This window comes from Salarias fasciatus, chromosome 11 (genome assembly GCF_902148845.1).
Source record: "Salarias fasciatus chromosome 11, fSalaFa1.1, whole genome shotgun sequence".
NCBI lineage: Eukaryota > Metazoa > Chordata > Actinopteri > Blenniiformes > Blenniidae > Salarias > Salarias fasciatus.
The window spans coordinates 14,979,390-15,005,224 of NC_043755.1; the positions used below are offsets into that span (position 1 = coordinate 14,979,390).

Sequence of the window (25,835 nt, forward strand, 5' to 3'; positions counted from 1 at the left end):
TATATAACAATAAGATGATAATATTTAATGTCCTTGTCTATTTCATGTTGCAGACTTGGAGAGACTTGCAGCCATGTTGGAGCTCTTCTATTTAAGATTGAGGCCAGTGTGCACCTAGGCTATTCGTCTGCTACATGCACTGACTTGCCGTGTAAATGGAACGTCACATGCACAAAGAATGTAAAGCCAGACAAGGTGTGTGACATAAAATTCTACGAGGAGGAGGTGAAACAGAAGGGCCAGCATTCAAAAACACAGGGCAAGAAGAAGAGGTTGGAACCATCTTCCAGTGACGAGCAGGAACGTTTTTTGTCATCCTTGGCCAAGTGCAGTCCTACGATTGTTGGACTCAGTGGCTTTGAACGGTACCGGCAGCCATTTATTTCCACCGTCACGCTAGAGCCCTTGGACAAATTTCCTCTGCCACTACGTAGCCTCTTCCAGCCTAAATATAAAAAGCAAACTGCTGATGAGCTGTGTAACACCGCCAAAGAAATATGTAACTCATTATCCTTGTCTCAAGAGGAAGTGGAGAATGTCAGTGCTGCAACAAAATCCCAGACTTCCTCAACAATTTGGCATGATCACCGAGCTGGTTGAATTACAGCCTCAGTTGCTCATAGTGCATTTCACACAGACATCAACAAGCCAGCTGTGTCTCTCATCAAGAAAATCTGTGTCCCAAGTCTTCAGCCACTTAACACCCCTGCCATAACATGGGGGAGAAAGCATGAGACAGATGCCTTTGAGGTGTACAAGTACTTACACACTGGAATACCTGTATCCCCTGGATGCTTGATGCCGAAGCGACTAAGACAGAGTCCTCCAGGACCTCACAGGGACATCGAAATACACAGATCTGGGCTGCAGCTGTCATGCACCAAACCATTCTTAGGAGCTTCTCCTGATGGTATAGTCGAGTGTGGTTGTTGTGGCAAAGGGGTTGTTGAAATTAAATGCCCCTACAAGCACCGCTTTTCAACACTTTCAAGTGCTTGTGAAGATGGTGACTTCTGCCTGGACACTGATTTAAGGCTGAAACAAGATCATTCCCATTACACACAGGTACAGCTTCAGATGTTTGTGTGTGGTGTACAATGTGCTAACTTTGTAATCCTGACTTGCGAGGACTTCATGGTGATGCGTGTTGTCAAGGATGTGAAATTCATTGATCAGATGGTGACTAAACTGGAAATCATTTGGCAAACGGCTGTGTTGCCTGAACTGCTGTCAGTCGTGAGGGGAGAGGTGAAGGGAGATTTTTCTAATCTCATCAAGAAACATTTCACACATTTAAACTCAATTGATCAGTATGTTTCATAGGTTTTATTTCTAAATATTTTTATTTATTTTAGTTCATGTGTGAGTGAAGAGGAAAAGACAGGAGATAACCCACATTTAACATTCCAAAAAAGGCATGACAAGACATGAGAACAGCTCTGAAATATTGTATTTAAAGAGTAACAGAGACAGAAGAGAGGAAGGAGTGAAAGAAAGTGAGGGGGGGGAATGAACAGAAAATCATAAAAAATGTGCAGAGAAAGCAAGAGAGAAGAGACAGGAGGTTGAAGACAGGACATAAGGACAGGATTGAAGAACAGAGCAGTAAAAGACAGCAGAGGTGCCAGCCAGGATCACAGGTAGCCTGCAGTAAGGAAATAAGGTATTTTATTTCTTTACTTTATGACCAGTCTGAATGACTTTTGTATTTTATATTTTTTTTCTTTCTGTTGACATGAGGCATAAAACAATGTTCTTCAAGGCTTCTGGTATTTGAATCATTAAAGGGTCTGATTTTTAAGTGTTCTCCGTGCATTTCTCAGCTTTGAATTGGTGGTAAGTTGATGTAAAAAAATAAAATAAAATAAAGATAGTGTAGTGTGCGTGGCACAAAAAAATGCCAGAAAAAATAAATTGGCATCTGCACCCTCAGGGCAAAGCCCCTGATCTCCTAGAATCCTAGATCCGCCCCTGCCACCAACCCTACGTAAATTACGCCTGTGGATGACACAGGCTACACTGATGTTTGGGTATTTATGATGAAACATAACCTCTCAGGCCCATCATGCTAGTGTAAGATGATTGTCTTGCTGATAAACTTTTATTTGATCATAAACAGGTTTCTTCAGACTGCTGAGACGCTGAAACCTTCCACGCCTTCGGCAAGCCACGACAGGCTCCTCGGGCAGCAAGGACGGCGCCGAGTTTTATCCTCACATACAGTGTCGGGTAGTAACGCGTTATGAGTAACGGTGTTACGTAATGGCGTTACTTTTTCAGTAACGAGTAACGTAACGCGTTCTTTTTTTAATTCAGTAACTCCGTTTCTGTTACCAAATGTTGCGTTACTCCGTTCCTTTTGGTGAGGTTTCATACAACGTTTTCATTGCAATGGCGCACCGTTCCTGTAACATTCCAGCGATCAATAAAGTTGCATTGAATTGAGAACATAACATTCGGCACTCTCTCTCCTGCGACCGCGCTCTGGTCAGTGCCTCTCGACCACTCTGGTCTGATGAGCAACAAGACGGCAGAGAAGAAGAGTTCTACTTCGTAAGTGCTTAGCCCGCCTACGGGCTTCGCTAGTGGCACACCTCCAATCTCTGTCCAATCCACTGAGACTATACAAAGCTCGACACACCAATCCCCCGCACGCGATGGCGCAGCGCCACGCCCCACACCGAGGGTACATAACCTCGGATGGCGCTAAGCAAACCCTTCTTCTTTCTCAGCATCTCCATGAGACTTTGAAGCCTCTATTCTCCGGATCAAGATTCACTAGAATGGATTCGCCAGTCGCCATCGAGGGTCGGGCCGTTCTTCTGCCGCTCCTGCGGCATTCCGCTCATCGTGCAGGACTGTCACGAGCTCTGCTTCCTCTGCCTTGGCAGGCAGCATCACCGCCAGCGGACCTCCTGCCCGGCCTGCCTCACGCTGCCGCTCGAAGAGAGCCAGCGGCGAGCAGCCTTCATGGGCGCAACCTCCCCGGCTCCTGCCGGTGAGGACGACGCCGAGGAGACCGCTGTCCCCGCCGCCGCCGCCTACGACTGGGCCGAGATCCGCGGCAGTGTCAGCAGCAGCAGCAGCAGCCACAGCAGCGTGTCTGTGTCACGGAGTTCGACTCGGTTCGACTCTGCCTCCACCGCATCCCGTCTCCCCCGCGAGCCTGTGGAGCACCTCGCGGGGCTCTTCACTTCAGCCGCTGAGCGCACCGGCCTTGCGCTGCCGCCGCAGCCTCCGGAGCCGGTGCAGCGTGATTTTGCACTCGGGCTGGCAACCCAGTCACGGGCTCGGTCCCGGACTGCGGTGCTATGTCCCACCGTGCCGTCGTTTCAAGCTCACGTGCAGCGGGACTGGGGTACGCCACTTGCCGTCAAGGGTACGGTGAAGGGCTACCGAGAGTATTCTTGTGTGGAGGGCTGGCCGCCGGTCTCCGGAGTGCCTGCCATTGAGGACTCCGTTCGGCTGTGCCTCCTCCGCCGATCCTCCGCCTGGCCCGGCAGAAAGCCCGTGCTGCCGTCGGAAAGGGACAGGCGCATGGCGAGCTTCCTGGATCGTGGCTACGCTAGCGGCAACCTGACGTTCGCTCTAGCCAATAACGTGACCTTCCTCCTGGGCTCTGTGGACAAGATCTGCCACGAGAAGTCCCAGCTTTCCCCTGAAGACATCGTGGAAGTCCAAAATACGGCCGAAGTCCTGATGCGCATGTGCAGAGCCATCGCCGTCAGTGGAGGCTGCGTCATGGCCAATGCACAGCTCGCCGTGAGGCACCTGTGGCTTGGTCTGTCTTCTTTATCTGAGCGGGACCAGCGGGGCGTCCTGGGACTCCCCCTGTCCACCTCTTCTCTTTTTGGGCCCGATATACAGGTGATCATCGAGCGCCTGGAGGCAGCAGCACGAGGCTCGCAGCAGCTCGCCCCGCACCTCCAGCCCCGCCGTGAGCCGCCGCCGCAGCGCCGTCGCTCCGCGGACCAGCGACGTCCCGCTCCTTGGAGCACCTCGGCACCTGGACAGACCAGACCGTCTTCCCGCTGATCCTCCCGGGGCGCCGATCAGCCCAGATGGTACCGCGCTCCCGAGACACGGAGCGCCCCGTCCGCTCGACCCGCACCTGCCAGCAAACATGCAAATAAAGGCCGTCAGGCCCGTTACATCTTCCAAAGAGCAGCAGTCCCTCCTCTCCCACCCCAGATAGCAACGATGTGGCCCATACCCGTAGTCTTCTTACGGCCCACATCCGGCCATGGTCGTGGCGTTCACTCAGGGGTGAGTGTGGCTGCCTGAACTCAGCCACAGCTAAACCGTACATGGGCCGGATGCCAGACATGTTGTGGGCCAGGTCTGGGCCAAATCTGGGCCAGATAATTTAACCACAGATTCACCTTGAATGAACCACGTGCCAGATGAGGGCGATATGACACAATAATGACTAACTGCTTTTGCCTTGATGTACAATTTATTAAGATTAACAACAATATTCTTTTATATACAAAATTGTCCACATTTACATCCAACCAAGGGTGCTCTAATTAGCAATTAAAAAGTCAGTATTGAACTGTCATTTTCCTACTTGTGTGTTAGAACAACTGAATAACTCTGAAAACTGCATTGCAGTCGCTTTGTCTGCAAGACAACAATAAAATGTATTAAACAATTGAAAAAAGTTAACTGTCTGGACGCATGAACTGTGTGTGTGTGTGTGTGTGTGTGTGTGTGTGTGTGTGTGTGTGTGTGTGTGTTTGTGTGTGTGTCCGTCCAGCGGGGGGGGGGGGGGGGGGGGGGGGGGGGGGGGCTGTAAAGCCAGAATAAAACTTTTAAAACCCAAGGACCACAGAACAAATAGAATTTTTTTGGCAGAACAGTCCGTTTACTCAGGCCGCTGCCTGGCTCGGCATCCTCCATCTCTGTCCCCAGCAAGATGGAGCCATCTTTGAATCCACTGCTCAATATCTTGGTCTGTAGCTGTGGCTGTCAATCGATTTCTTCTGATTGCATCTGAAATGAGACACAAGAAAGTTATTCTCAATTTTGCACAAATGTAAAAAGTTTTAACATTTAACCCCACATATATGATACATTGAACTAAATACATATATTGCTTAAGTAATACTACCTTGGGGCCACACAAGCACACACACAAACTCTTCACTTCCCACTTGATGTATTGCATGGGTTAAAGATCAATGAACTCGTGCCCCCGAGATACAGTCAAGTCAGCCTCACAGGGGTGCTCTCAAGTGGCCAAGTTGGTTGGTGCCAAATTGACTGTAAGCTGCTTACCAACTCGGCCCAAAGCCTCTTTTTATCCCGATTTGCACAGTAGTGTCGTGCCGGCTGCACCGCTGCTTCCCACATAGTGGGTGGGCGGGCGGGCGGCCGGCTGGGCTGTGCAGCGTGCTGTGCTGCTCGGTCGGGGGACTGGAGGACAAACTGTGTGATTATGGTGACTGACAGGTTAGAGGTGGACAATGTACCTGGAGCTTCATGTTTTATGTTCCCGCCTGCTATGTGGGAAGCAGAGGCACAGCCGGCACGACACTACTGTGCAAATCGGGATAAAAAGAGGCTTTGGGCAAAGGTGGTAAGCAGCTTACAGTCAAGTCGGCACCAACCAACTCGGCCACTTGAGAGCACCCCTGCGGGGCCTGTATTGGTGCCGACCTGACTGTAATCCAGTGCCCCGGTGGTCAAATAGGGGTGCATGGAGATCCAGGGAGTATGTGATATTTAAAAAATAAATGCAATTTAACTATCAAAGCTCCTTAAGGTTTCTGAAAGTCAATGCCTTTGATGTAATTACTTGGTTGTTTTGATGCAACTGCAAAAAAAAAAAAAAAGGTCTAATGTCTGTTTTGTGACGCATGATATACTAGCAGATGAGCGAGAGAATACCCTTTTATCATGTTATATTTTATATATATAATGTCAATTAAGATTACACCTGAACTGGTTCTTAGTGCGGCAAGAATCAGGTTTAACTGGCGGAAGGTCTCGGCGAAACAGAGGAGCTTTCGGGAAGTGACTAGACAGCAGTGATTTACAAGAAATGAATGCTTGCGAAAGACAAAAAAAGGAGCCCACAACTCTATGACAGCTAAAAAGTGGATCCATGAAAAAAGAAAAAAAAAAAAAAAAAGAAAGAAATGGAGAAACCGTTGCACTAGTGAGTGGTCAACAGCCGTCCTTCTCCCTCGTTTTCGGGGGGGGAATCGCGCATTCTCGGAGCAGGGGCTGCTGTGAAGAAAATCAACCTCAGACGATAAAGCGTCTGATGAAAGGCTGATTTAGGGGGAGGTTCCCAGTCTACGCACTCATGTGGGGTCCAGATTCAATTTGCATGGGCTACATGGGCTTCAAGTGGGCAGTGGGCTTCTTAAGTGGGTTGGTGTTGTGCCCCCAATAGGCATCCCAGATGGGCAAGAGCTAAGAGCTACACAATCAATCAATCAATCAATCAATTTATTTTTGTATAGCCCAGTATCACAACAACAGTTGCCTCAGAGGGCTTCAAGATGTTACATTGGTCGGTAAAAGTAAAAACAGTGAATAAGCATAATGGTAATATGTCAATATTTACAGTAACGAGACAGAACGAAGCAACCACCGCCTTCGACCCTCACATCCGGCAAGAAAAAACTCCAAAAACCCAGTGGGAAAAGAAGAAATCTTGGGGAGAACCACAGTATGGAGGGATCCCTCTCCCAGGGACGGACAGCTTTGGCAACAGCTAGCATGAGACAATAAGAAGTAAAGCCTAGGACAATGTTGAGGACAGTCCGTTGGACGGTCCAGCACAAGAACCACGGATCCCAGCAGTAGAACCGAAGCCAGTCCATGGGCAGGACCGACAGGGGTGTCCTCCCGGTCCGGACGGAGCTTGTTCATAGGCCTTCGTAATAGTGGAAAAACACAAAATGCATATAATCATCATCATTAAATATTATAAATACAGTCAAAAATATTGTAATGCAGTAAATTGTGCAAAATACGAGGGTGGACCCAAAAGTTCCCGGACTGTAGTTATAACTTTTTATTTTTTAATCTTCGCAATTATTTGAAACTGTCACCTCCAAAATACTCTCCTTCGGCTTGAATACAACGCTGCACCGGAGATTTTCACTGTTCAGAAGAGTCGCCATGACCGTGCGTAACTGTGCCGATAAGATAGAACTTCGATTTTCCCTCCCCCGCCTGTATGCCTCTTTCTGCTGCCTCTCCAGTTTCATCTTTGACAACAAAAAGCAGTCGCCTGGGGCCAGATCAGGTGAATATGGCGGTGGGGAGGCTGACTGGTCACGGTTTTAGTCCAAAAATATGCTTTACGCACAACATTTGGTGCTATTTCTGTGCGTAACGGGGCGTCCTGTGGTCTGCTGTCTGTTATGATGCGGCCATTTCCGGGTGCCTTTGTCTCACTGCTTCTAATAACCGCCTGAGGATCATCTGTCTGGATCTCTATAATACTCCCATCAGTTCTGCAATGTCATCAAAAGTCCTGCGTGGACCTACCAGGATGTCTTCTTCAGTTTTTGGGACGTTTTCCTCTGTTCTGGAAGTGGATTGTTGTCCTCTGCGTGCCTGGTCTTCGTGATGTAATATGATTACTCTTAAAAGGCCCAAACCACTCAGACACCCTAAGAATCCTTCTTAAAGAATGTCTGTAACATAGTGAGTGTTTCTGTCGCTGTTTTCCCAATAAAAAACAAAACGTTTTGACAGAGCGCATATCCGTGGATATCCGCCATCTTGAAAAATCGAAGAGCGGGGTGTCACTCTGTCAACATAAACAGTGACTGTCAGCTGACCGCATCACGGGGGAAGACCAAACCTGGCAGTTATGCATGAGGCTATCCTGTAGCGACATCTAGCGGCCAAAGTCGGAAATTCATTGTATTTTTTTATTAATAGAATCAGTCCGGAAACTTTTGGGTCCCCCCTCGTAAGTTATATTGAGCCGTGGCTTGAGCTAAAACCAAAATATCACCGTGTTCAAAATAGCGCTGATCAGCCGCGTTCAGACCGAACGCGATTTTGCGTCAAAAAATGCAAAAACGCGAGAAGTTGAACATGCCTCAATTTTGAGGTCCGTGATTGCACAACGCCGAGCCCCGGAGGACACACGATGCGTTTTGGTGACGCATCGGGGCATTGTTGCGGCACGTCTCGATTTTGCGGCCAACACTGAAGTTGGGAAATCTGAACTTTGACTCGTTGCGTTTTTGCAGCAAGCCAATCAGAGAGCGTCTCTGTGTTGACATAGGTCAGGGAGCGGGGACCGGGAGAGATGCACTACAGCCAGCCCTCCTTCCCACCACAGACTCATCCTCGGGGGCTCGGCATTGTGCAATCACGGACCTCAAAATTGAGGCATGTTCAACTTCTCACGTTTTTGCATTTTTTGACGCAAAATTGCGTTCGGTCTGAACACGGTGATATTTTAGCTCAAGCCACGGCTCAAAATAACTTACCAATCAGCGACCAGTATATGTTTGACGTCACATTCCAAGCCCGACTCAGCCCGACTCACCGGCATGGCGGAGCAGGGCCGAAAAACCTACCGGAGATGGGCTAAACTGGGCTGATGTAAACGCCCAGAAGTGGGGTAGAGCGGAGTCGAGTCGAGTTGGTGTTGGGGAGGTGGAAATACGCCAAAAAATGTTATAGTACTTCATAGCATTTTGGCAAGAAATATATGACATGAGTCCAGCAGTACTGATTTCGTGGACTACTGATTGAAAAACAGAATTTCATTGTACTTCAAAGTCAGGCGAAATTGGCTTTGATTTACAACAACAGGGAACTTTGGCAATGAATTACAGGAAAAGTACACAGTAATAGTACTTCATAGTACTTGTGCAAGTAATATGTAATGTATTAAGTCCAGCAGTACTGATTTCGTGGACTACTTATAGAAAAAATGGATTTTATTGCACTTCAAAGTCAGGCGACAATGGCTTTTATTCATATCAAATGGGGACTTCGGCTATGAATTACAGGAAAAGTACACAGTAAAAGTACTTCATAGTCCTTGCACAAGTAATATGCAATGTACTAAGTCTAGCAGTACTGATTTCGTGGACTACTTATTGAAAAAGAGGATTTTATTGTACTTCAAAGTTAGGCGAAAATGGCTTTTATTCACACCAACAGGGAACTTTGGTGACAAATTACAGGAAAAGCACACAGTAATAGTACTTCATAGCCCTTTTGCAAGTAACTTGTGATGTATTAAGTACAGCAGTACTGATTTCGTGGACTACTTATTGAAAAAGAGGATTTTATTGCACTTCAAAGTAAGGCAAAATTAGCTTTTATTCACACCAACAGGGAACTTTGGCAATGAATTACACGAAAAGTATACAGTAATAGTACTTTATAGTACTTGTGCAAGTAATATGTAATGTATTAAGTCCAGCAGTACTGATTTTGTGAACTACTTATTGAAAAAAAGGATTTTAATGCACTTCAAAGTCAGGCAAAATTGGCTTTTATTTACAACAACAGGGAACTTTGGCAACAAATTGCATGAAAAGTACACAGTAAAAGTACTTCATAGTCATTGCACAAGTAATATGTAATGTGTTAAGTCCAGCAGTACTGATTTTGTGGACTACTTATTGAAAAAAAGGATTTTATTGCATTTCGAAGTTAGGCAAAAATGGCTTTTATTCACACCAACAGGGAACTTTGGTGACAAATTACAGGAAAAGTACACGGTAAAAGTACTTCATAGTCCTTGTGGAAGTAATTTGTAATGCATTAAGTACAGGAGTACTAATATTGTGGACTACTTATTGAAAAAAAGTATTTTACTACACTTCAAAATAGGGCTGTCGCAGTAAACCGGTATTGACGATAATCGTGGTAATAAAAAATGAAATTTCAATATCGTGCTCAAAATGCGCACATGATAATATCGTAAAGAGGATCTAGTGCCACTTGAAACGTGTATTTTCAAAATCCGCTCCTGTTCTTCCGCCCTGCTTCGTCTCCCTCCTGCAGCCACCCAGCCTCTCCCCCTCTCCTCTCATATAAACACAGCAGAGCAGCGGTAGCGGCACGGCTCCTAGCTAGCGTGGCTCCCAGTTAGCGAGCGTCTCGAGTGAACTAAACATGTCGGCGGTGGCCGACAACGACAGCAAGACGCTCTATCCTAACCCGAAAAAAGTGTGTTTAGCAACACTGACTGCACGTTGATGCAAGCCGGGTAGTAGTGGGGCCCCATTAGGTAGGTTCCAGACGTGTCATTGTAATGTGTCCGGGGGATTTCAAGTTGTGTCGCTGATGTCCGCCGTCTTCTCCGCCGGCCCCCTTCTAGCAACTAACCGGTGAGTACTCGGAAAAGGGCCCCATGCGGGGGATTTTCGACATGTTGTCGTTGCAGCGTCTAGTGTAGCGCCTTAAATCTGTCATTGAAATTGACTTATGTCAGCCGTTCCTCGGGACCCCCTTCAGCTCGGGGCCCTAGCCAGTAGCGGCGCCTCTGGCTGGAGAGAAGCAGCTGCTGCTCATTCTGCCTCCGATTTAAACAAACAAACAAACAAACAAACAAACAAACAAAAGTTCTCGGCAGTGTGGTGGTGGTACAGGACTTCACCCCAACAGGGCCCGTGGGTTTTCATAACCCACCAACCCTATGTAAATTACGCCTCTGCTGTGGATCCTCTGTTAATCAGTTCATCAGATTTTAATTAGTTGAGTGTAACTACACTTTTTGTGTGCAGTTGTACAGTTACTGTTCTCATATTGTTTCAACACCTCATTTGACAGGTATTCTGAATGTAATTAATCTGGGAAACGAGAGAAAACAAACAAAAATTAAAGCCGCAAGCGGCATTGGTCGGGACCGAGCCTCCCGGCCGGCCCGCAACTGAGACGTCCACCCATGAACATGCAAGTTGTTAGCATCTCCCTTCGTCTAAGATGTAGCTGTTAGCGTCTGTCATCCACTAACATGTACCTGTTAGCATCTCCCATCCACTAACATGTAGCTGTTAGCATCTACCACCCACTAACATGGAGCTGTTAGCATCTCCCATCCACTAACATTGAGTTGTTAGCATCTCCCATCCACTAACACGGAGTAGTTCGCCTCTCCCATCCACTAACATTGAGTTGTTAGCATCTCCCATCCACTAGCATGGAGTAGTTAGCATCTCCCATCCACTAACATGGAGTAGTTAGCATCTCCCATCCATTAACAAGGAGTAGGTAGCATCTCCCATCCACTAACATTGAGTTGTGAGCATCTCCCATCCACTAACATTGAGTAGTTAGCATCTCCCATCCACTAACATGGAGTAGTTAGCATCTCCCATCCACTAACATTGAGTTATTAGCATCTCCCATCCACTAACATGAAGTAGTTAGCATCTCCCATCCACTAACATGGAGTAGTTAGCATCTCCCATCCACTAACATTGAGTTATTAGCATCTCCCATCCACTAACATGGAGTAGTTAGCATCTCCCATCCACTAACATGGAGTAGTTAGCATGTCCCTTCCACTAACATGGAGTAGTTAGCATGTCCCATCCACTAACATGGAGTAGTTAGCATCTCCCATCCACTAACATGGAGTAGTTAGCATGTCCCATCCATTAACAAGGAGTAGTTAGCTTTTGCCATCTGCTTTTAAGAGTCACTCAATGAAGGCACTGAGTGTCACAGTTTGATTGACAGCTGCTGTCAGCTGTGTAACTGCACCGCATGCCCATATATGGTCATTTCAGTTAGAGTGGAGAGAGGAGAAAATTAATGTCTTTTTTGGGGAAACAACTGCTCCTTGTTCCTTTGCTGTTTGGCATAACTAAACAAAAAATATCACGTTTGATAGGAAAATTTGTCGTCTTTCAGTTCGTGAGGCTTTCAGAGCAGTCAGACTTTTAGTTTGGACCCCAGAAGCCTCAGCTTGTGAGAAGCGCAAGATTTTTCCCCATCCGGCTCCATTATAACTGAGAGCAAAAAAATGCAGAGCGCACACCAACTTATACCTGTGAAAACATACATAAATCATGAAATTTTCCCCACTTATGTTACATCATCTTGTTCGGGAGAACCTGCTGGAACTTTGCGTGTGCTCGGTTTGTTGATACGAGTCACGGGTTAGCCGCAGTCCCCACTTGTTGGAGGTGCTGAAAAAAGGCGACTTTTTTCCTTTTTTCCCCATTATAACGGATGAGGGCCGGAGCAAGGCAGTATTTCAGACTTCCAACTTTGTACGCTAATAAAATCCACACCGTTAGACTTTTGACAAAGTTGTTCACAACTTTTGTAGAGAAATTTGTCCTCTTTCACGTCGCGTGACTCTTATGTCTGTACGACAAACGGTCTCGGAGGAGATAATTTTTTCGTGAGGAGTGATTTTGATCAAAATTTTACTTTGAAAGGGAAATGGCAGACTTCCTGTTGGAGTTAGGTCAGGGGTGTCAGCGCGTGAAATGTAGACCTTGATGAGACGAACGCGACAACGTTGGTTTGATCTCTCTGCGACATTCCTGCGGACTGTAGCGACAATTTAACTGTTTCTAGGTGGCGCTAGAGAGCAGATGGGGTTAATTTTTCCATTTTATAAAATTTTTCGCCGGTCATGATGTGCGTGCCAAATTTGGTGAGTTTTCGTGCATGTTTAGTGGGTCAAATTTGCGTTTCTTTGGGCGTTAGTATAATAATAATATAGAACGACGACAATAAACGAACGAATAACAATAGAGACCTTGCCCTACGGGCAAGGTGGCCTGCGGCCACCTTGCCCTCCGGGGCTCGGTCCCTAATAAAATTAAAGATGAATCTAAATGTTTGTACCATTATTAGTTAAATTTTTACTGATATCGTGATAATATCGTTATCGTGATATTTTTTGCCCACGATAATCGTCAAGAGAAAATTTGATATCGTGACAGCCCTACTTCAAAGTCAGATAGCAATGGCTTGTGTTACTATGTCTAATAAAGTTTGGCAACAAATTAGAGGAAAAGTACACAGTAATCATACTTTATAGTATTTATGAAAGTAATATATAATTTGTGAAGTGCAGTAATATATAATGTAATACATGCAGTGAGCTGTGTTCCATACTGCTCCACTTTTATTTTGAAATGGGTTTCGGAACGGTGTTACTGTAATGCTCAGTGTATTTGCGCACAGCTAGTGAACGTGTGGCTCATTTGACTGCGGGCTAAGAAGTGTAGGCTCACTTGACCGCAGTAAAGTTTTTCACCGACACGAATGCACTGTGGACCAATGTCTTCCTCAAAATTAATTTTCTGGACCTTTTACATTTCTATTTGAGAACCTCTGCCCGAGACGTCATCTCGGGACCCCTCTTTCCCCCCGCTCTCATTCACACGCACCTAGGGTTTTGGGAGGCGTGCTCATCATGTTGGGTGTGGTGGAGGGGGCCATCTCAGTGGACTCATTCACTGCACCCTTTGGTGGCTTGCCTCTCAGTTTTACAGTTTTTTTTTTATTGCTAAAACACGTTTTTCAAAATGGTATGTTTTTTTTTTTAAACTGCACACACAAACTCCAAACATCACACACAAATTGTTATACCCTTACATCCCCTTGCAAAGCAACTCTGCCATCAAATCTCTTAACATGTTCACAAAATGGAACTCGTGTTTTCATTTGGTAAACACAGCCTTTTTTTCACATGACACACACATACCATTCATTGAATAAATACACCTAAGCTTTTGGCTGAACACTACCAAGCATGTACAGAACACTGTAGAACAAAACTGAAAACACAATTATCGAAATGGAACACACTGAATTAATGACATTGCCCCCTTCTCTCATAGATGAACAAAACATCACAAATTTTCAGATAAAACATGATAAAACATTTTATTTTTAACCCCCCCCCCCCCCCCCCCCCCCCCCCCCCCCCCCCCCCCTGCCATTCAAGCAGAAGCATCATGGGGCATCATGCCTCCAGTTTCTGTCTGGCCAGAGGGCCTCATCAACATTGCAGGTGTCAGGCGATGTCCTCAAGGTCCAAGCAACGCTGGAAGACCTGCCTAGAGTGCCGCATGAAGCCCTGACAGGCCTCAAAGCAGGGCCGGCTGTGGTAGGCAACCCCCCCCCCCCCCCCCCCCCGCGCTGTAATACTCAGTTAGAACACCCCCCCTCAAATCAGCGGGCATAAGCTGATGCTGACTGTTTGTGCAAACTCCTTATGAGGATGGACAATTTGGCTGGGGTTGTGGTCCATTCAAGACGCAAGTTGGATGTCATCTCCGAGAGGGTTAACGCAGCTGCTGTCTGACAAGTTGAGAACCAAGCAGAGGAACGTCCAACGGCTCCTTCCACACCAAAACAAGATACCTACTGACTGCATTTGGCGCCCATTGGAATTCAAAACAACCCCCTGAAAGGCCCAAGGCCAAAGGATTGCTAATGTATTTCCCTCCCTCTCTCTCCCAATGCCACCCCGCCTCACCTCTGGACTGCTTCCGTTGAGGTCATCTCCACGGCAACTATCATCTCCAACTGGGGTCCCCTCTCAAATAAACTAATCTAATCTAATCTAATACCGACATAGAGATGCAAGTATGTGTTTGGCCAGTAGTGGGCGACATTGGCCAACAACTCCAGTGAAACCCTGATGGACTCATCAGTGATTTCAAACGTGTGATTCAGTGTTTTGTGATGGTTTGGCACCACAGACACATTGACTGTCCTCCTGTGGTTTGTCCACAGTCTCTTCAGATCGCCGCCTTCCTCTTCACTGTGTGCCATGTGGTGATTGTGGTTCAAGACTGGTTCACTGACTTGAACCTTTACAAGTGAGTGTTATATCTGGATCCTCGAGCTGCTGACTGATCAGGCTTTGACCGGAGCTTCCTCTTCTCCCCAAAGGAATGTGAAGCATTCCAGGCTGCATCTGAAAAGGATATTTGCCTTAAATGTTTCATAAGCGCGATCATGCCTTTCTTTCAGTTAGTAGTGTAAACAGCCAATCCAGACAGAGTCAGACCCACTGTGTTGCTGCTGTCTGCAGTTCTGACATTCATTCATTCATTCATTCATTCATTCATCAGGTGACAGTGCGAAACACTACACCACTGGACGACCTTCTCTAATCAAAAGTTGGCTTGTTGCACCTCAAGTCCTTGTAATTTTGAATTAAAAACTTGAAAAACAAGGCAACAGAAATGTTTGTGTATTAAATCACTCACCTGTTGCCACGCGAGGTGAATGAGCAACTTTTCATATTCGTTGTTTGACACATTTGTAAACAATGAAATTTAACCAAATTCAGTCGAGAAAAAGGAGCCAGTCCTCAATTTAGGCAAATGAGAAATAAACCCATGAGGCGACACCAATGGTTGGGTATTTATGATCAAACATAACCTCTCGGGCCCATCATGCTTCTTTATAAGTGTAAGATGATTGTCTGGCTGACAAACGTCTTTTATTTGATCATAAACAGATTTCTTCAGACTGCTGAGATGCTGAAACCTCCCATGCCTTCTGCAAGCTATGACAGCACCGGCTCCTCGGGCAGCGACGACGGCGCCGAGTATTATCCTCACATAGGTGCCTGTTTGATTCAGAAACAGCTGATCTCACATGCCGACCAAGGTCAACTTGAGTGACTGTTTAAATCTGTGTCTCACAGTGTTCCTCCAGAATAAAGCCGGACGGGATGATTTCAGTCCGAGAAAAGTGAAGAACATGCATTTGGTGGTGGATAAACTCATGGCCCATTCTCATCTGAAATACAAAGGTGCAGTTGCAGCATGAGCAGGATCACACTCATGTTTTATTATGTTCTGTGTTAAGGGCAATAAATCATTTTCCACTTTCTAAGATATCAAGAAATAAGAATAGAATTTCAAGCTTTTTTCTTTGTAATTTTTTTTATATCTAATTTTGATTTATGTCATGAAAATCCAGATGACAGTGTTTTAGAATATGCATCCATCCATCCATCCATCTTCCACCGCTTATCCGGGACCGGGTCGCGGGGCTAGCAGTTTGAGCAGAGATGCCCAGACTTCCCTGTCCCCAGACACTTCCTCTAGCTCTTCCGGTAGGGTCCCAAGGCGTTCCCAGGCCAGTTGAGAGACACAGGCCCAATCCCATTTCTCTTTCTAGCCCTCCCCCTTGGCCCTACCCCTATGAAACGGAGTGCTAAGGGGTAGGGGCGAAAGTAAACCCCTCCGAATTGGGACACCCTTCCGACAATCGCGTATGTCATCAGTAGTCGCCGCTGCCGATGACGTAGGTAGATGCGACAATTGTTTGCCGAAGAAGAATGTTTTTCTTACACTTTAAAACTTTATTAATTGACAAAATACTGACATTGATGAACTTCTTTCGTTGCGGATGCCGCCATCTTGCCGATCATGGAAGACTTTCTGAGAAATCTGTCATCCAGTGGTGGCCAGTGGCGAGGGGTGCTTGTTTTGTTCGCTTGGCGGGCGGGGTTAGTTCACTTTCACATTGGCGGGGGCGCTCGTTTCCCGACCGCGGATTCCAGGCGGGCAGTGTTGAAGAAACCAGTTTATTGAAAATAATCGTCTATCTGTTGTGTTTGGAATGCGCCTGAAATGCGCGGGTGTGGAAATGAGCGTCCCCGGCCAATGCAGAAGTGAATTAACCCCGGCCGCCACTGACGTGTGGGCTTACAAAACAAGCGCCCCTCGCCACCAGCCGCCACTAGATCATAACCCTCCATTTGGAGTGAGCCTTGGGAGAATCTCCTTTTGGAGGGGTGACTGGCCCTCCTTCTTGGCCCGACCCCTCCGTCGTAATAAGAATTGGGACACTGCTACCTCTCCACGTGAATGCGCACAATGAGGGGAAGAGCCAAGGGGGAGGGCTAAGGGGTAAAATGGGATTCAGCTTCAGTCTCTCCAGCGTGTCCTGGGTCTTCCCTCGGGTCTCCTCCCGGTGGGACATGCCCGGAACACCTCCCCAGGGAGGCGTCCAGGAGGCATCCTGAAGAAGTGCCCGAGCCACCTCAGCTGGTCCCTCTTGATGTGGAGGAGTAGCGGCTCTCCTCCGAGCTCTTCCCTGATGATTGAGCTCCTCACCCTATCTCTAAGGGAGCGCCCAGCCACCCTACGGAGGAAGCTCATTTCAGCCGCTTGTATCCGGGATCTTGTCCTTTTGGTCATGACCTAAAGTTCATGACCATAGATGAGGGTGGGAACGTAGACTGACCGGCAAATCGAGAGCTTTGCCTTTCGGCTCAGCAACAGACTGATACAACGACTGTATCACTGCAGACGCTGCACCGATCTGCCTGTCAATCTCACGTTCTATCCGTCCCTCACTTGTGAACAAGACTCCAAGATACTTAAAGGTGCTGTAGGCAGGATTCTGCATCCCCGCCATCTTGCTTAGGGTTACCTAAGCAAGATGGCGATTTGACCCATCTAAGAAGGCAATTTGAAACCCAGCACAGCCAATCCTGTCCTGTTTTCTCTGACATAACGCCATCACGCAAGTTAAGCCCCTCCCACAAGAACGTGCGACGAACGCCCCTCGACCAATCACGGTTAGAGCCTCAGGGGCTCTTCTGATTGGTCAAAGATACCTGGAGCTGTGGAGATTCCTTTTCAGCTCAGAACAGAGACAGATGGAAACGCTGCGCCCTCGCGGTAGTGCAATTATGCTACACTCCTAAAGGATCATCAATGGATACTCTAACATTTAATCCAAAGAAAACACAGAAAAATTAGCATTGACTAGCAAAATCCTGCCTACAGCACCTTTAAAATGCTCCACTTGGGCCAGAGTCTCTCCACCGACCTGGAGAGGGCAAGCCACCCTCTTCTGTTCGAGGACCATGGTCTCGGATTTGGAGGTGCTGATCCTCATCCCTGTCGCTTCACACTTGGCTGCGAACCGCCGCAGTGCATGCTGTAGGTCCGGGTTCGATGAAGACAACATCATCTGCAAAAAGCAGAGATGAAATCCTGCGCTCCCCGACGAGTCCACCTCTGGGACCTCAGCCTCTGCTTCCTCCATGGAAGACGTGGTGATGGGATTGAGGAGGTCCTCGAAGTATTCCTTCCACCGTCCTATGATATCCCCAGTTGAGGTCAGCAACTCCCCACCTCCACTGTAAACAATGTTAGTGGAGACCTGCTTTCCCCTCCTGAGGCGCCGGACGGTTTGCCAGAATTTCTTTGAGGGTGACCGGTAGTCCTCCTCTATGGCCTCCCCGAACTCTTCCCAGACATGAGTTTTTGCCTCTACAACCACTCGGGCTGCAGTTCTCTTGGCCTGCCGGTACCCGTCAGCTGCTTCTGGAGTCCCACAAGCCAACAAGGCTCGATAGGACTCCTTCTTCAGCTTGACGGCAGCCCTTAGTTCCGGTGTCCACCACCGGGTTTGGGGGTTGCTGCCACGACAGGCACCAGAGACCTTACGACCACAGCTCTGAGCAGCTGTTTCAACAATGGAGGTGGAGAACATGGTCCACTCGGACTCAATGTCCCCTGCCTCCCTCAGGACATGAGAGAAGCTCTCCTGGAGGTGGGAGTTGAAAACCATGCTGACAAAGGGTTCCGCCAGACGTTCCCAGCAGACCCTCACAACACGTTTGGGTCTGCCAAGTCTGTCCGGTTTCCTCCTCCGCCAGAGAATCCAACTCACCACCAGGTGGTGATTGGTCGATAGCTCTGCTCCTCTCTTCACCCGAGTGTCCAAAACTCTCGGCCGGAGGTCAGATGACACGACAACAAAGTTGATCATTGACCTCCGACCTAGGGTGTCCTGGTGCCAAGTGGACTTATGGACACCTCTGTGCTCGAACATGGTGTTTGATATGGACAAACTGTGGCTAGCACAGAAGTCCAATAACAGAACACCCATTCGGGTTCAGATCGGGGAGGCCATGCGTCCCAATCACCCCCTTCCAGGTCTCACTGTCGCTGCCCGGGCATTGAAGTCCCCCAGTAGAACAGTGGAGTACCCAGTCATAGCGCTGTCCAGCACCCCTCCCAGGGACTCCAAGAAGGCCGGGTACACTGCACTGCTATTCGGCCGGTTAGCTGAAACAACAGTGAGGTACCTATCCCCGACCCGAAGGCGCAGAGATGCGACCCTCTTGTTCACTGGGGTGAACTCCAACACATGGCGGCTAAGCTGTGGGGCTATAAGCAAACCCACACCAGCCTGCCGCCTTTCACCGCTGGCAATGCCAGAAAAGTGGAGAGTCCAGCCCTTCTTGAGAGATTGGGTTCCAGAGCCCTGGCTATGTGTGGAGGGGAGCCCCACTATATCAAGCCGATACCTCTCGATCTCCCTCACAAGCTCGGGCTCCTTCCCCCCCAACGAGGTGACATTCCATGTCCCTCGAGCTAGTCTCTGTGTCTGAGGATCGGGTCGCCAGGCACCTTGCCGTCAGCTGCCACCCAATCCACATTGCACCTGGCCCCTACGGTTCCCTCTGCGGGTGGTGGGTCCACCGGAGGGCTGGCCCACGTCACCCCTCGGGCTGAGCCTGGCCGGGCCCCGAAGACAAAGGCCCAGCCACCAGGCGGTCGCTTGCGAGCCCCAACCCCAGGCCTGGTTCCAGGGTGGGGCCCCGGCTGTGCCATACCGGGCGACGTCACGGACCTTGATTGTAAGTTCATCATAGGAGCTTTTGACCTGTCCTTAGTCTGACCCATCACACAGGACCTGTTTGCCATGGGAGACCCTGCCATGGGCCAGAATTACTATTGCAACAACACATCATGAGTAGGGTAAAACTAACCTGTCTCGCGACGGTCTAATCCCAGCTCATGTTCCCTATTAGTGGGTGAACAATCCAACCCTTGGTGAATTCTGCTTCACAATGATAGGAAGAGCCGACATCGAAGGATCAAAAAGCGACGTTGCTATGAATACTTGGCCGCCACAAGCCAGTTATCCCTGTGGTAACTTTTCTGACATCTCCTGCTCCTCCTTTAGAATATTATTTGATCAAACAAGATTTTACTAACCTGCGGATGTGTTTATCAAAATTAAAATGTAAAACATGCTTTATGTTGTGAATGTTTAAGTAACTGATAATTGGAATGACTTTTCAGAGATGTGCATGAATCTCTCAAAGAAAACGCAGAAATTACATTTATTTACAAAAAAATTAAGATTAAACAATAAGCAACATTATAATTACACAATTTTACTACTAATTTACAAATTATTATTAGTCAGATTTCTTTGTTGATTCCACAAACAGTTGTGTTTATGCCAACAGCCGATGCACGTTGTGCTTGTTGGCACGAGCAGTGCAGAACTCCTCCACACACGCTCAACGTGCACGGTGCGGTTTGTTTTCAGGAACGTTGTCCATGCTGGACTGCAACATCTTCCCGGGCCTGGGCCAGGACTTCCTGTCACCTGAGGTTAACATGTTCCTCCTTCCTGTGCAGGAGATTGATGGGGAGGATAATCTAACGAAAACAGGTTCCAGAGAAGATATTTTCTAAAATAGTCCTCTTGGGTGTTGCATTTGATTGAATAAATGTTTTTTTTGGGGGATCTGTTTTAGGTTTGGGGACGTACCCGCTCTTCTCTCTGCTCCCTGGGTACAGGGGTCACCCGTCATTCCCCACCATGATTTCAAAACTCCGCAGTCAGATACTGGCGATGCCCTGCTGCCAGCTGTCACACACCATCCTCACTGAAAAAAACTGGTAACAATCCACCATGTCTCTGAGCGCTTTCCATTTGAAACACTCATTTGAAAATGTTATTGCAATGTAAAATTTACACAGAAACTTAATACAATTATAGCCTCCTGTAGCTCAGGACCTTCCAAAATAAAATGATCGTCTTCATGCGATGGATTTGAAATGACTTACTTGGTATTAGAATGGTTAAGTTGTGCACTCTGACTTTTATCTTCTGATTCTGCTGTGGTTTTTGGTCTGCCACACCTCTTCCTGAGTTCATTTTCTCTGCAACTTCCCTGTATCGAAACCATTTCTGAGTGTTGTGAGGAGGAGTGTAAGTAATCCCAGTGGTAACCAGTGAAGAGAAGCAGGGACGGAAGTGATGTGGGACGTTCTTTTAGTACCTGTTAAAAGTCTAAATTCTGTGAGATATTAGACAACACATCAGCTTATTTCACTTGTAATGCATTATATTTAGTCCACAGCAAATCCTTACAGAGACCCTTTAAGTTCATCCTCACATATCGATGTTGTGTTTTCACAGGTTTCACTATGCAGCTCGCATATGGGATGGAGTGAAGAAGTCTTCGGCTCTCTCTGAATACAGCCGCCTGCTCTGCTAACGGCTCAAGGACCACGATGCTGCGTCCTCTTCTGTCTGGACGGCTCGCCACTGACAGGGAAGCACATGGTCGAAAGTCTGAGCCGTTTGTGGCAACCCTGCAGGACGGAGAAGTGACGACGGGCTATAATGATTATTGTCATTCTGTGAACCACATTTTTCAATGTGTGGAACAAGAATGAAATGATCTAGACTGACGTGTAAAAATGTTTCCTGTCCGCTGCATCAAGTCGTATCAACGGGCTCAGTCCCGCCAAACGCAGAAGTGCTGAGAGTGAAAGACAATGGAAACCCACAGTCTGACTCATGTCTGGACAAGATGTGATTAAAAAACACTTTATCTGATCGCCATCAATGTGGAATGATGGTGTGTGTGGGTGGTGAAGATGTTTGTGCGCCGCAGGAGCATTTGGAACGTGAAAAAAAAAAAGTTAATTATTTGTTGTATATGAATGGAGGGTCAATATCATCATAAATAATAAAAAGATAAAGGCTTTATTGTGTGGTGTTAGATTTTATTAGACCTGACTGAATATTCAATCATACAATGGTGCTTCCAGTAAAACTCCATGTCACGCGTAACAACAAATCAGTTGAGATATCTGGGTGTAATTAAGGACTTGGATCTGAAATTCAACAACTGCATTAAGACAATAACAAAATTAGCAAACTGCCATCTGGAAAATATTGCAACAATTGAAGGATTTCTGAACAAAGACGATTCAGAGAAACATGTTCACACAGTCCTCAACAACACAAGGAGAGTGGAGTTTTAGTGTGCTTCAGTAATAAATGGGGAATGATGATCTGGGTGCGGTCATGGTCTTTGTGCACCATTGGTGCACATGTTATCGATGCCATGGAGAGAGATAAACAGATAAGAAAATTATTGATTGCAGTTACTTGACTGAATATTGCATTATGCAACAGTACCGACAGTAAAATCAGCTCGTGACTTTCATTCCTCCAGAAACAATGCTTTCCAGTCAGGATACCTGGGTGAAGCATTCATTGTTCTTTTGTCTCATTGTAAGGTGTCAGTGTTTGCAAGCTCATCAAATGCTTTTAAAGTGTTCCTGAGTTCAAATATTTTCTTAAAATTATGGACTTTTGCAACCAACCAATACGGAATTGAAAAGAGGCGTTATTTTTATAATGTTTAATTGGAGCTACTCATGCTGCAGCTATCTCATATTAACATTAAACTATCCTATAAACAGCTCAGAAAACAATTTCTTTACTGTGGCAGTTTTGCATTCTGTAGATCAGAACAAAGAAGCAAAAGCATGACTGAATTCACAGGAAAAATAGGAAACAAAACATTATTTTGCCAAATGAACATAAACAAAATGGAGGGTCAATGTTATCGTAAATAATAAAAAGATAAAGGCTTTATTGTGTGGTGTGAGATTTTATTGTACCTGACTGAATATTAAATCACACAATGATGCTTCCAGTAAAACAACCTGTAAGTTTCACCGCTCCAGAATGACGCATTACATTCACCACACCTTGGCTCGACTTCCAATCACGTTTCTTTTGCCTGGCTGTAAATTCTAGTTTGCAGTCGACTGTTTTGATGTGTTCCTGTTCCTCAGTTCAAATATTTCCTCAATTTCTCAATCAAAAAAGTCAAAAACAAAGAACATTTTGCTTCCTATTTCACTCCCACGCATTGTACAGAAAAGAATGCAATTCAATCCTGATACTGAAGTATTTTTTCTAATCTGGTGCATTTTCAGCCTTTAGACAGTGAATCTTGCACACATGCAGTCTGGACACTGCACATGCTATGTTTTAAGGATGGTTTTAACTGTGATGCTTCAGATGTACAGCAAACTACAAATAGTCAACAGCTCCCTTCAGACGAGCACCTTTTCCCAAAATAATTTGGATGCACCAGTCAATAATTAAGTGTCTTGATTTTTTTTAAAAAAAATATCTCTCGACAGCTAAATACTTTTTTGGAAGGAAACACCCTTTCAGTGTTTTTCAATCTGGTGTTGGCTCAAAGCACAGCACCAAAGCAGCACGTGTCTGTGTCTGTTATCTGCTGACTGACCTGTGTGAGCAGTGAAACGCGTGGAGCTTTGGTTTCAGTGTTCATGGATCTTTGCTGCTGTTGACACAGTCGACCGCTACACTCTGCTGGACAGACGGAATTTCTCGTCCTGCATTACATTAGTTTAAATCTGAAAACACTACTGTAAAATGGAACATACCATATGAATGACAGTGACTGCTGAAAATAAGATATTTCTCCTTTCGTAAAAATGACTCAATGTAGCCTACTTTTTTCATTAAAAAAAATTGAAACTTTAAACAGCACACAAATATGCAGCCAAAAATGTTTTATTTTTGGACATAGTTGAGGAATCATCATGATCAAGCATCATCATGCCTTTGGTTTCTGTCAGGCCAGAGGGCCTCGTCCACATCACAGGCCATGTTCTCCCTATGGAGACGTGTCTGGAAGAACCGCCTTGAGAGGTGCATGAATCCCTGAATGGACTCGAGGCTGACGTCACCACAGGCTCCTTCCATGGCCTGGACCAGTGGCACCTGGGTCTGGGGGTTTCACTCATACACCTTCCACCTCCAAGCAGAGAAGAACTTCTTTATGGGGTTGAGGAATGGAGAGTAATGTGGGAGGAATAACACTGTAAAGTGTGGCTGGTCCTGGAACCAGTGAGGTACAAGCAGAGCCCGGTGGAAAGGCACACTGTCCCAGAGGACAACATAAGTAATTCTTTGAGGATCATTAGTGTGATCTAGTGGAACAAGTTGTTCGTGGAGGTCATCAAGGAAGGCCAGCAGCAAGTCTGTGTTATAGGCACCAAGATGTACATGGCGGTGCAGGACACCATGGTGATTTATTGCTCCACACACGGTTAGGCTCCCACCACACTGGCCGGGGACCCTATCAATGGCCCGCTGGCCGATGATATTTCTTACCCTGCACCTCCTCTTGACCACATTACAGTAAACCCAGCCTCATCCATGAAAATAATGGTAACACTACTTGAAGCACCTCTGTATAACACATTATGAGTACATTATAGCACTGTACAGCTATAGTTATAAATGAATAGTCAAATGATCAACATGCATGAAATTAAAATGAAATAATTTTGTGAAACATAGTGGGCAAATTATTTATTAGCAACTTAGTTTGACTTACTGGAACCGTTTCCAAGAGAGACTTTTGAAGGATTTCTGTTTAGTTTTATTTCAGGGCCGAATAAGAAGATTAGAGTTGAAAATAGACGTGACTCCACCGCCTCTTTACATTACTATGTGTATTTGGTGTTTTTTCATTTATACGAAGATATTCTTCCTTCTTGAACCAGAATTCAGTGAGGTTTAATAAATGAAAAGTATGATCATTTATCAAAGTTAAGATTTGGAGGAGAGGGATCGGACATGAATTCCACATTTGACGACTGTGTGATTATGTTCGACTGTAGATTTTGTTTCGATTTGATGACATTTCTAAGATCAACTCCTCTCCTGTGGGATTGTTTTTGTCTTGAATAAAGTGTTCGGGGCACAGACACAGTCTCTGTAGGATAAATAAATGTTTGGTTGTTGGAGGGTGACAGATGCGAGGAAGCAGCAGAGAAGCCTGAAAGACTGCGGCTCTGCTGTTGGTTCCTGGTCTGGACTCTGGGTCATCAGGGATTTGAGGGTGTAAATAAAATTGGCAAGTGATCAATGTTCAGATCTGCAGATCCAATAAACCTGCAGTTGCCTCAAATATAAAAACTGTGATATGAAATAACAATGCATAAATGAGGGTCAGAGTCCACTGGGCTTTATGTCCCAGACAGAAAGCAAAGTGATATAAAATAAGTTTGGACAAACCCATTGCCCCCTTACTGACCAGCATGTTTTAAACTTGGTAACTGCATGTTTACCACTCCTTAAAAACATGTGGACCAAACTTTTGGAGGACTTCAGGGGTTTTGTGACAGGAAGACACTGAAGCAGGAAATACAGCTGTAGAATACAGTTCTTCTTTAAGCTGATCTTTCTCCAGACTGATAAAGGTTCATTGTAAAGATCTTTATTGATTAAAGTATATCTTTTTAAGAATAAGTTGTTTTCTTTATTCGATCAGTTTGATGAAGAAAGATAAAGTCAGTATATGAGTCAGTATATGTTATACTTTCAGCAGGCCACTGAAAACAATTGACTTTTGGAAACTCAGTGACATCCAGCAGTGCTGGGACAGATCTAAAGCAAGCTATAATATTCTATCTGCATAAAGCATGGGTTGATGTGCACGTGTTCTCATTTTGTTTTTCCTGAATTTGCTGACTGGACTTTGGAGTGAAGTTAAGTCTACCGATGATGAGAGGTGTGGCGTTGTTGCCAATATTATGTCTGTTGCTTATTTATTGAGAGGAGCAGAGTGAGAGGTATAAAAACTCCAGTGAAGACCTGAAGAGCTCAGCTGCTCCCACCTTCACAGAATGTATCAGCTTTTACTTATTCTTGGGGTTGTGCTTCTTCCTGAAGGTAAGTTTTGCTCTGCTGTGTTTTCAGAATTATTTGTCAGTTCCACTCATCTGTTCCTCATCTTC

General features: G+C 46.2%; 2 protein-coding genes across 2 annotated transcripts in view; both read left to right on the forward strand.

The window, feature by feature from the left end:
- The window catches only part of smg9 (SMG9 nonsense mediated mRNA decay factor), a 165,038-nt gene extending 143,474 nt beyond the window's left edge, over window positions 1-21,564 (forward strand). The window contains exons 12-13 of the mRNA XM_030103577.1: window positions 20,504-20,648; window positions 21,172-21,564. Of these exons, the coding sequence (XP_029959437.1) occupies window positions 20,504-20,648; window positions 21,172-21,250 (224 nt within the window). The 3' untranslated portion in view covers window positions 21,251-21,564. The remainder of the gene's footprint in view (window positions 1-20,503; window positions 20,649-21,171) is intronic.
- plex9.1 (PML-like exon 9.1) overlaps window positions 1-25,835 on the forward strand; it is a 967,154-nt gene that overhangs the window by 121,780 nt on the left and 819,539 nt on the right. The gene's annotated exons all lie outside the window — the stretch shown is intronic.